The 12,621-nt window shown below is 42.2% G+C and overlaps 1 protein-coding gene across 1 annotated transcript in view; it reads right to left on the minus strand.

The window, feature by feature from the left end:
• Positions 1 to 12,621, minus strand: part of COL20A1 (collagen type XX alpha 1 chain) — a 130,403-nt gene that overhangs the window by 82,879 nt on the left and 34,903 nt on the right. The window contains exons 16-17 of the mRNA XM_063298753.1: positions 10,321 to 10,463; positions 8,937 to 9,069 (exon numbers count right to left, since the gene is read on the minus strand). Of these exons, the coding sequence (XP_063154823.1) occupies positions 8,937 to 9,069; positions 10,321 to 10,463 (276 nt within the window). The remainder of the gene's footprint in view (positions 1 to 8,936; positions 9,070 to 10,320; positions 10,464 to 12,621) is intronic.

Raw genomic sequence — 12,621 nt, forward strand, 5'->3', positions numbered from 1 at the left:
ACTGAAGATGTTGCCTAGTGTGCAATGAAACGTCTGCAAGAAAACAACAAGGCTCAGAGAGCACCAAGGACTCCTCAAATTATCCTACTTCAGACACATTATGTGAAGACCTCACTCTCTGGAGAAGGTTCTGATGCTGGGAAACATAGAAGGAAAGAGAAGGGGATGAGTTTATACCAACATCATTCACTCTAACACTCCATACCTTTCTATCCTTGAAACCATCCTTGCTTCCACAATATCCATGCATTGCATCATCCGTTGCTTTTTGCTCTTTAATCCATGCAAAGAACTATTGTTCTAGACAACTTCTGATCCATTACAAATGTAAAAAAAGTGGAGGATTACAAGTGTAAAAAAACTTGATTCTTTAACACTGCATAGCCTCATCCTGAAGTACAGTCATTTGCATCTATAGCCGGTATGAGAAATATTCCATATTGTCAAACCTCTTATCAATAAAGCTAGATTGTCACAAAGCCTTGTTAGCCAGGTTCATTGCAAGGAAAAAGGATGACTAAATCTTGGAAATTGATTATGTCTATAATTTAGCTTCCCTTTTCTCAATGAGTGCATTCAGACAAGTCCTTCTTGATGACCTTGATCCTCCTTCTAACTCTCTTTTGATTTAAAGGGGAGCAGGATACCGATTTAGGAGACCCAACAGAATGTTCATCTGTTCTTATCCTGCACTGTTTTGCAAGCATTCATTCTCTTCCCCAAGCTTTGAAAATCCCATTACATACATCCTGTTAGTCACTCAAAGTAGCTGAGTTTTTTTTTTTTTCAGAAGAAGGCATCTGAAGCCAAGATAATTTATTTTTAAATGTTTTGTTAGCCCCTGTAATAAACGTTCACAAACACGCATGCAGGGTCCTTCATGAGCAGTCTGTTTTGCCTGTTACTTCAAGAAATCCAAAATATCCCCCACCCTTCTCCCACCTCAGGGAGTTTTCTGCTTGATTTAATTTATTTATATCATATATATTTCCACCCATGTGGTGAAAATGTTTACTAACAATCATAACAGCTTTCAAAGCAATCCAGTCCAAAATTACTAATAAGAATTGGTCGCAAAACATACCCATAAAGCTATTTTAAAACTCAATAATAAGCAGAAATAGCAGCAGTGGGGGCAGGAAAAAGAGATGCCTCTGTCCTGATGGGATAATATTCAGACGGCTTCCCAGGATCCAACCATTCTGTAATGGACATGAGGGCACTGTTCTCCACCCCATGGATAAAAGACCATTTTTGTCATTTATTGTGATTTAAGGCAGCTGGCCATCTCAGAGAATCCAAGTCAGTCTGTGCAGCTTATTAATTTCTAAATCTTCCTACATTAACATGGGCCTGAATCAACTGTTTCATTGTAGAACTGGGTATAACTCCATTTACTAGAATAGGTGAAAATGGGGTTGGGTGGATCTACCAGATCTAGGCTGCAAAAGTTCACCTTAAAGGGCACTAAAAGGTAGCCAAGGGCTAACTCTTCTAAGTCACCTGAAGTTTGGTTGCCCACACTGGATAGCTGGATATTTGGTTTAGCCCATTATGGGAATCCAGATCTTGTCTTAGCACACTGAGTGACTGAACCATCACTTGAGGCCACCATGTGATTTGTTTGGCCACCTCATTTAATGTGATCAGAGAACTGGGTTTGGTTATCTGGGGTTAGAGTTTACTATGGTGTATGAGCCCAGCCTAATAGTTGGACCCAGTCCTGTGGCTTTCTAAAAGCCAAAAGAATGCTAGTCCCAGGGGCTTCATCAAGGAAAACATTCATTCCATCAAGATGCAGTTACAAAGATGGATCCTTGGGCCAACATAGTTTGAAACTGGTTTGGGTCAACAACGCATCTAGACTGACCTCATGCTAACCTCTTGCTCCTCTTTTGACTGCTTCGATTCTACTCAGATTTCAAACAACCTGCTACACTAAAATTGGTATTGCTCAGGTCAGAGCAGATATAAATACGATTCTCATTCCAACATAGAAGCTCTACTTAGATTTCACAGGGATCCATGTTAGATGTGGATTGCCCCTCCCAAAAACTCTGCTAGCTTCTTCAGAGTAGGCAAATCCAGGCCACCCCTGTTTTGTGACGAAAAATAAATAGGAAGTAGGCAAAGATGATGAGCCTCGTGTGGCGCAGAGTGGTAGGCGGCAGTATTGCAACGGAAACTCTCCCCACGACCCGAGTTCCATCCCAGTGGAAGCTGGATTCTCGAGTGGCCAGCTCAGGTCAACTCAGCCCTCCATCCTCCTGAGGTCGGTAAAACGAGAACCCGGCTTGCTTGCTGGGGAAAGGGACGACTGGGGAAGGCAACGGCAAACCACCCCGCTCTACGGTCTGCCAAGAAAACATCGCGAAAGCGGCGTCCCCCCAAAGGGTCAGACGTGACTCGGTGCTTGCACAGGGGACCTTCCACCTTTCAGGCAAAGATGAGATGATCTGTCTGCACAACTGTCACTAGAAAATCCACACCGGAGAATGTTAGTTGTTATGGCATCCTTGCTTTAAAGCTTTCAACACCAGAAGTTTACCCAGAAAAGGATAACAAAAGTAGGAGAATCAGAATATTGATCAGTTTCCTGGAACCTTCTCACTGCTCCTGTGCCGCTTCTCACAATTAATTTCATCTCGGCCTTGAGAGCAGCCATGCTATTCCATGTCAGGAAGCTCAGCTTTGGACAAGCTTTACTTTTATTCAGTGCCTCCAGCAACCATGTTTTCTCCTGGGAGAAAACATGAAAAGAAACTTGAATTGCACTGCCTCCTTCTGAGTGTCAGGCTTCTGGAATATTTCTGTAAAAACCTTTCACCCAATTCTGGAAAGATTCTCGGCCATTTTTCAAATGCTTCCCAAAGAGAAGCTGATAATGTTTTTTTTCTTATGACCAACTGCCTTAATGGGACCTGGCAATTATAGAGCTACAAATCAAGGTTTCATTCAGCTCAAGAAAAGGTTAGCTGGATCATGGTACAAAGGAAGAAATAGGATTTCTGTGATGTGGTTTGAATTGCTGGGATGTCCCTTCAAAGGAGAAAAAAATAATAATTTCAAGATGTAAAACCATAATTTATCATTTGTTGAATGTTCTGTTTCAATAGAAGCAAAATGCACACTTTAGCAGGGTAAAATAACCTTTACTACCCATTCACAGCACTTTGCTCCCAGCATCTGCAGTGAAATGAAACACTAAATCAATTTAGGGTCTAACAGGCAATAATACAAGAAGCTATGTGAAAAGGCTCAAGGCTGGAAAGCATTCACACTTGACCTTCAAACCAAGATGTCTTGCATATGATAGCCAGTGCTAGTCTAGATCACGGTTTCTCAACAGGGTTCCATGCAACCCTAGGGTTTGGTGAGAAGTCACAAGGGGTTCCCTGGGAGATCACAATTTATTCTAAAAAATATTTCAAATTTGGGCAACTTCACATTAAAGAGGTCAGTTTCATTCTTTATTTTTAGTTTAAGAACACTGTGAATGCATATCTACAGGCCTACCCTTGAAACGTGACTCTCATACTTTGGGCACATCGTCAGGAAAGACCGATTGCTTGAAAAGGACATCATGTTTGGTAAAGTTGAGGGCCAGCGGAAAAGAGGAAGGCCTTCAATGCGACGGATGGATACAGTTACAGCAGCAAGGGATGCAAACATTGGAACAGTCAGGCATTTGGCGCAAGACCGAACAGCATTTCGTTCTGTTATATGTAGGGTCACCATGAGTTGTAAACGACTCGACGGCAACTAACAACAACCTACATGAAACGAATATAATAATTTCGTAACTTCTGGCCTATATTTGAGACTGAATATGCAGGGGATCCCCGAGGCCTGAAAAAATATTTCAAGGGTTCTTCCAGGATCGAAAGGTTGAGAAAGGCTGGTGTAGATGGTTAAGCCAGGAAAATCCTAAGAACAAAGGATCAGGATGGACAGACTAGGCAATAGCGTGAAGCCATCAGTTGTTTCTGACACCTAAGAGTTGCAGACTTGTTCAGAGACTTGGACATCACTCTTACAAAGCAGATTTGAGTAATTTATGAGGCTGCAAGGGTGTCCCTGAACATATAAGCTTTCATCTCTATCTCTATCTCATAGCCTGCTCTACTGAGCCCTATGTTCCCTTAAGATGAGAGGAGCCTCAAACAGTTCATTCAACATGTGTGACTGCATTCTCGGCCACCCACGTGACTTGTCTTCTTTGTGGTCCGCAAAAGCTGAGTCTGGTGATTCCTCCTGAGCTTGATCCACCATGTCCTGCTCTCCTTTTTTTGGAGGGGGAAGCATTCAGTGTGTGCTTCTGAAGATTCTTGAGAGCAGGAATCTGCCCTGAACTAGGACTGGTAAAGCAGATTTTATAACTCCAATAGAAAGGAGGTTTATTTACAGGAATTACATTATAGAGATAATTATGCAAAGACCTAGCTCTCTGGAGAAGGCTCTGATGCTGGGAACTGTGGAGGGAAAGAGAAGACCAGCAGCAAGGTGGATGGATAGACTCAGTTAGAGCAGCAATGGGTCTACCGTTGGAAGATTTGAAATCTAGGCTGGGGACAGATCCACCTGGAGAAAATCTATGTGGTCACTTAGAATTGACACAACTTGATGGCAAGACAAACTAGCTAAAGCCTAGTTCCTAGCTAACAACATCTTATCAGGAGGACAGACAAAGAGCATGTACACTGTGTGTGTGTGCACGCACATATGTGCATGCAGGTGTGCATGCCTGGGAAGAAAGGCAGAAGGAAGTGACCTTAGATTAGTAATCTCTTAGACAAAGAGCAGGCAGAAGGATAGACAAAGGGAGACATGGAGACAATCCTTAACTCTCTGTCTATACTCTACTGCCCTCTTGAGATCAGTAGGCCATGAAGTATTGAAGAGTCTGTGCGGTCCACTTCCAACACCACTTAGGATGAAGAACTTTTCATGGGCTGTAACACAGCCGGAAAGGTGGTCTTCTATCCTGTTATCAACCTCGCATGGGTGACTCTCCTAACTTTTGCTCCTTATTTTATTCTGTATATTTTATATAATGATTTCCTGCATATTTTAAATTGCTGCGAAGTAGTGTTTTTATTGTGGAATCCCTTGTAAGCTGCTTTGAGATTTTGTTTCAAAAATAGTAAAATAAATATATATGTGGAATAAATAAAAATAATACAGTAAATGCCCTGTCTTTGGGCTCCAAATTAACCTGTTCAGAGCCCTCTATATAGTGATGGAAACTTAGGGGAATTACTGCTGAACTACTTCTCTCGTCAGCCTGCTGTGAAGGATTAAATAAAGGAAGCCCCCTTTCATATTTCATTATTACTGCATTCATACCTTGCCTTGTGGTTATAGAAATACTCTTTCCAGCAATGTGTCTGGATACCCAATAGGATCGCCATGCATGGCTGACACTGGTTATGTGCAGAAATGAACAACCCAAACAGTTGATCCAGGTCTCAGAGACAGTCTCAAAGAAGAGATTTGCCAACTGGAGGAACTCCACTCAGATTCCTACTCAGCTGATTAAACTGAGTCTTGCACACTGTATCTAATCCATGGGTTTTTCTCCTGAAAAGCACTGAGAAAGTCTGCTTCAGTGGTCCCTCTTAAGTGCCCAAAGATGGCACAATGTGGATTTTTCTCCCACTGAGTTTGAATATGACTGAACTTTCATGTATCTCTTTCAGGAGATTAAAAATACAAATATTACTACAGTTACCAAGGGCAGGTAACTTAGGGCATTGCAGAGGCTTTGGACTTCAACTCCCATCATCCTCAACCAGCTTGGCTAATGGTAAGGAGTTATGAGAGAGCATTGTCTATCCATGCTTATTATTCTAATAATTATAGGCAACTTAGCAACTGGAATATTGTACATGTGGGTGGGAAACCTCTGAGGACACTTCAGAATTTTGGACATGGCAGAACATAGTACAGATTATTATATGTCTGCTTAATTTGATTTTTTTTTTTTTTTTGTGGCCTTTAAATTCCTCTAGGATCTACATGTTGGGTGTCTGAGGAATTGTTCTTCCCTCATGTTTGAAGGTCAGCTTTCAGGAGCTGTTTATGAGCACTCCACATCATTAGAAGCAAGATTTGACTTCAGTTGGATTGAAATTGAAATTGAATAAGTAATTGAAATTGTTTTTAGAAGTGCCCTTGACTCAGGGTTTCCCTCTTATTTAAAATGTTCCACCTTTTAATAGTAGAGATCAAAAAGAAAAAAAGCTTCAGGGAGGTCCTTGATGGGGAAGTGATTGAAGTTAATGCTTTGATCATGGTAACCGTTGATATAAATTTTGACTTTTATAAATATTTCATTGGTGCCTCTTCCTAGAATCACAACATCACAGAAGTTACCGATTGGAAGGGATGTTATCAGTCATCGAGTTCAACCATGTATCCTGTGCTAAACCATTCCCCACAGGGGAACATCCTTCCCCCATTTGAAAAAGTCCCAGTGAAGAGGAGTCTCATTTATTGTTTCGTTCAGCAAGATTTTTTGGGATTGTTATCATTTGGACTTCAGGTGGATTTGGGTGGATATCTATCTCTATCTATCGTCTGTCTGTCTGTCTGTCTGTCTGTCTGTCTGTCTGTCTGTCTGTCTGTCTGTCTGTCTATCTATCTATCTATCTATCTATCTATCTATCTATCTATCTATCTATCTATCTATCTATCTATCTATCTATCTTTCTGTTCCTGGAGTGATTTGTTGGATCCGTTCCACCACAGATTAACTCTCCTAGCTAAAACCCATGTTCAGTGTTTTTATTATAAAGGGCACGGAAAGCGTGATAAACTTCTCCACTGTGATTTCCCACCTGTTGGCCTTGCGAGGTAGTCCAGGCGAGAAGCACCCCCAGATGTACCAGCTCTACCTTTATTGTAAGGCTACGTTAACACAATCTTGCAAGTCTGAAAGTATATTTCTCTCCCCTCACCTTTATACTCCAAGAAACTAGGGAGGGTCCCTTCTCAGACATTTGCCAGGCCCCCATTCCTTCTGTGGGCTCAGCTGCCTCTTATCTGACCATTGTCTAATCTGAGACTCTTCCGCCTGCCTCCCAAGGTTGTTCCCACATACCATTACACCACCATAGCTGGCTACCAGCTCAATGAACTTTGCTTGGAAAACATCAACAACTCCTAAACCTACTGAACAATCTCCCAGATGTACCTTTGGCTCTTGAACACTTGGGGGCAGTGTTTCTCAACCTTGGTGACTTTAAGACGTGTGGACTTCAACTCCCAGAATTCTCCAGCAGGGTTGGTTGGCTGGGGAATTCTGGGAGTTGAAGTCCACACATCTTAAAGTCACCAAGGTTGAGAAACACTGCTCTGGAGGAACAATACTTTAATCTTGCCACAGCGTAGAAGACGTTCAGAGCAGTTGCTTTTCCAAGGAGTAAGGGTACAGTAAATTAAAGCAGCTTCTAAATCGGAGTTGTACCAAAAGCATATGGGAGCTGAAGGTCATCCTCATACACGCAAAGGATGAACCAGAGAATGTAAGCATTAGAAGAGACCCGGGAAATCATCTAGTCCAATTTCCTGCCAAGTTGTAGAAGAATGTAGAGATGTCCTTGGAATGGTGGAGCCATTAAAGGAGGAGAAATGGCAACTCAGTTTGGGGAAAGTGAAAAGCATGAGAAAGAAACTAAAAATAGCTCTACCTTGATTCTGCTTGGTATAACATGAGGCTTTCAAGATTCTGTTATTATTGATTGACTGATTATGTGCCATTGTCCACCCTTCATGGTAGATCAGACTAGGAAACCAAAGCTGTGTAGGTCAGCCCTACTTTTACTGTAAAGCGATAGTAACAAAACCTTGCAGATCTGAATGGGCTTCCCCCTCCCTCCATTCTTCTTCGTGTGAACCAGGGAGGGCCTTGTCTGAGATGTTTACTCATGTACATTCTTGTCCCAGACTCAGGCCCCTTTTATCTGACCATAAAAGAGGCTCTTCCTCCTGTCCCTCAAGGCCATTCTCTCTCCCCTCTACATCCATCAAGTCAGTGTCAACTCTCAGCAACCGCATAGATAAGATTTTCTCCATAATGATTTCTCCCCAACCTGGTCCTTCAGATCTGCCAACAGTATACCCATCGCCACGCTAATTGAATTTTCTGCTGGTCATCCTCTTCTTCTGTTTCCTTCCACCTTTCCCAGCATTATAGACTCTTCAAGAGAGCTAGGTGTTCTCACAATGTGTCCAGAATAATTACCTCTGTAATGTACTTCTCATAAATAATATCTGCTTCAGTAGTCCTTGCTCAGAGCATGTTCCTGCTCTCATGGAAGCTCACATGCACACACCATAGCTGTTAAGAGTTGGCACTGATTTGATGGCACATGCAGGTAGTCCTCACTTAACAACCATTCATTTAGTGATGGTTTGGACTTACGACGGAGCTGTAAAAACTGACTTACGACCAGTCCTCACACTTACAACCATCCCTGTGGTCGCATGATCACAATTTGGGCACTTGGCAACTAGTTCACATTGATGACTGTCGCAGCATCCCGTGGTCACATGATCACCATTTTCAACCTTCCCAGCTGGCTTCTGGGAAGCAAAATCAATGGGGAACCGCATGATTCACTTAACAACTACATGGTTCACTTAATGCCCACAGTGATTCGCTTAATGACCAGTGCAAAAAAAGGTTGTGAAATTGGGTCAGATTTGCTGAATGACTGCTTCGCTTAGCAACCAAAATTCCAATCCCAATTGCGGTCGTTAAGCGAGGACTGCCTTTCCAAAGGCTTTGTCTTGAAAAGGTAACAGCAAATTATAGGCACTGCCTTCCATTTCAATAGTATTTTCATGACATGGTTTTATGGCATCTAACAGCTCTACCACCCCACCCCCATAGCCCTTTAGATTATAGGCACGGTATATCCCTGCTCACTTACAGATTCTGTGCCAAACAGATACAGTATCACTTTGAGCTCCATCTTTGTAATATGCCCAAATAGAGATCCTGTACTCAGTATTTTCTTTCAGACCGGGCAAAACAGAAGATGCCAAGTTTCCAGCAACAGATATCTGTGGAGGAAACAAATAGTATCAGCTACATTTCTAGCTATCATAAAAATTAAAATTAAAAAATTAAAAAAATTAAAATGTTTATTCATTAAAAAATTGTATTTCTGGGTATCTGTATCATCAGATAATGTGTAGGAAGGGAGGACTGTAAAAGCAAAATTCCCATAGGAATGTCTGAAGACCAAAACACTCAGAAGGCCGATTTCATAATTTCACAAATTTTAAAGAGAACTTAGGCAAGTTTGAGTTTGTTTTTTCTTTCTCCTTTGCAATTTTCTAGAATTGAATTGCCACCTGATTTTATTGATCCAACATTATTATTATTAGTAGTAGTAATAGTTATTTTAAAAAACAGCTATATCATGGCTTAATTGTGACTTTTGTGGCAGTATAAATTTATACTGGGAAAATCTGAAAGAATTGCCATTTCTGACAGGTAATTCTCCAATAAAAATTGGAGTCTGTCACTTGCACCAGTCATTCCCTATTATTTGTTTTGCTAAAGCTTGTATTCAATCTTTGGTTGCAATAGAAGAGAACCTCTGTAGCTCAGGGTTGAACTGTGGAGTCCCTGGTGCTCTCTGAGCTTGGTCGTTGGCTTGCAGATGTTTTATTACCCAACTAGGTAGCATCATCAGTGCTAAACCCCACACTCACTAGCGCTGATGATGTTACCTACTCAGGCAGTGAAACATCAGCAAGCCAACAACCAAGCTCAGAGAGCACCAAGCACTCCACAATCTTTGGTTGCTTTCCAGAGACCATGTCAAATAAGCAGATGGAACAATATGAGAAAAAAAATGGGTGGAGGTGTGCTACCCACTCACCCACCTCTGCCCTGCAAACAGGGGTGTCTGAAGGGGGCATCATATAAAAAGACCTTTTGGGGGCCTCCAGCAGATGCTTCTGTCTGCAAATGATTAAAACCCATTCCTTCCAAAGCATCCTACATTTTAAACAGGCAGTTTGTCATCTTAAAATCATCCACCAAGCCTTAGAAAGAGAAAGATACTACTGAATTTTGCTATCATGAACAGGACAGGGTGCTAAAACATGGAGCAGAGGATTGAGGTCCTGGTGGTGGTGTAAATCACTGTAGACGTTTTCAGGTTGCTGTGTTAGTGGGTCATTTTAAAAAGGATCTGTTGGGATGGATCAAATGAAAAACCTACAGGTAGGAGTGAAAATGTGCCATGTGAAATCCTTAAAACACTTAAGCACCCTTCCAGCTTTCCCCCAGTGGCCTTGTACCTCCTGTTCTCTGTCTTCTCCAAGCACATTCCATTTGATCTGATAAAGGACCACATCTGAAGCTGCAGATGCTTCCCACTCCAGTTGGACCTCACTTCTGGAGAGCTCGGTGACCTTCAGCTGGCTCGGTGGTGGCACCTTGACTGAAGGGTGAAAGGGAGGAACAAGTAGAGACCTGCTCAGGCTTAGCTTATTGTGCCTCTGCTAATAGAAAGCTGTGCCATCTCGCGCCCATGCAGCAGAGCAGATGGTGAGGGAGTCTCAGTGGTGACTGAGCAGCTGTCCTTAACCAGCCCGTCTTTCACTTCTCCCGACACCAAATGACTAAAGCTTACTTTGTCTGGAATAGAAGGCCCAGTATGTAATACTGTGCAACCATAAATTAAAGCTAATTGTTTCATTTCAGCAAGGCCTATTCAACCTGGCACTTCCAAATCAAGTGAAAATCCAGGACAGATATTCAAGGAAGAAGTAAGTGGGGAGTGGAATTGTGCTTCTCTGAATATATTAAAGATTCCAGAATTACAATCTAAACTGCACAAAAATTTTCAGGAAGGTGGCAAAAACATTTTTTTTAAAATTTTCCAAAGGAAAGAGGTATTTTCTTAAAATGCTCTCCCTTTCTTGGGTGATGCCTTTATGTAAGTCACAACATGGCTTGTATGTAAGCTAACAATTATCCCAACTTGTCTTCATACTGGTACCTGGGATCGTTTCAGCCTTTCTGATTAATTGAGAAAACTGATCTCTGCTTCCAGTTCTCAACATCTAAAAAAGACCCTTGATACTTTCACTGCAGTATTAGGAAATGACAACTAGAGCATCCACAGAAGGTGCGGGGAAGGGGCTTAAAAATAATAGCAGCCATGGCTATCTAACTGAAGCCCACCCCTTCCTTATGTGCATTGCATAATGGAAGTGTTTCTTATGCTAGAATGTGCACTAGGCTAGAAACATGGAGATAAGGGAAGCCAGCTGGGTGAATTTGGGACAGTCCCTCTCTTTCAGCCTAGGACCAAGACAATGGGAACCACCTCCAATTTTTTTTTTTGCCAAAACAACTGCAGGGACTTGTCCAGGGAGTCAAGACTTACTCAAGGGCAGCCCCTCCTTAAAAAAAAGGAGGGGGTGTGTTAATAAGCCTGTTCAAAATGACACTGTTGGGCTTTCTGCACAAAACCAACACAACTGCCACCTCAGCTCAGAAAATCCAACCATTCCAAACTTGAGGAAAAAAAGAAGCTGCTAGTAGTACCCCTACTTCGTAAGGTGAGAAGAACCGTAGCCAGAAAATATCGTTTTTCAATTATGGCACCAATATTCTGGAACAGCCATCCTCCAAAGTCAGACTCATCCCTTCGGTGATGGCCTTCAAAAAGACGACGGATCCTGGAAGAACTCTGGGGAACGTCTGGGCTCCACCTGGACGTAGATTTCATTCTTAGTTAGCTATTATTGTAGGCTGTAACTACTATTTTGTTTTTATTACAGAGTCCTTGGTGCTCTCTGAGCTTGGTTGTTTGCTTGCAGACTTTTCATTACCCAACTAGGGAACATCATCAGTGCATGTGAGTGTGGAGTTTGCTCCCTGTTTATATACAGTAGCTTGCCCTGCCAGTGTTGGTGGGTATATGGTTTTCTTCTTGGTAGTTCCTTGATCAGGGTATTGTCTTCAGCTTGATTCTTTGTCTGGTGCTAATCTTTGCTTATTTGGGTTTTGGCTGCTGGAGAGGATGTGTTGTGGTCTTCCTTTTTAGCTTTTTACTGTCTCTTTTGAATGGCGTGTAAATGTGGTTTATCTCTATGTGTCTATTGATGGCTGATTTGTCTGAGTGCCAGGCTTCCAGGAATTCTCTGGCATTTTTGGATTCAGCTTGGTCTAGGATGCTCACCATTTCCCAGTTGAAACTATGGTTGAGTCTGTCCATGTGTTGTGAGATTAAGGGGTTCTCATCGTGTCTTCTGACTGCCAGTTGGTGTTTGTGGATGCGCTCTGCTAGTCTTCTGCCTGTCTGTCCTACACAGTGGCTGTTACAGTCCTTACACTGTATGTTGTACATGACTGAATTGTGTTATTATTGGGGCTAAGGGTTATTTTATTTATTGTGGCTATTTTACTGTATTTGGCAGTGACATCTGGGGCAGGGGGGCAAGGGGTATCAAATTCATCTAAGCTGTGTTGCTGTTTCATCAGAGCAAGCCCCTCCTTTTCTGGAGGGGGGCCTGTATAGCACATTTGTATGCTTGTGCTCCAGCACCACAATACTACTTTCGTCATTCTAATGAAAACAGTGAGATCCT

The sequence above is a fragment of the Candoia aspera genome, chromosome 3 (assembly GCF_035149785.1).
Source record: "Candoia aspera isolate rCanAsp1 chromosome 3, rCanAsp1.hap2, whole genome shotgun sequence".
NCBI lineage: Eukaryota > Metazoa > Chordata > Lepidosauria > Squamata > Boidae > Candoia > Candoia aspera.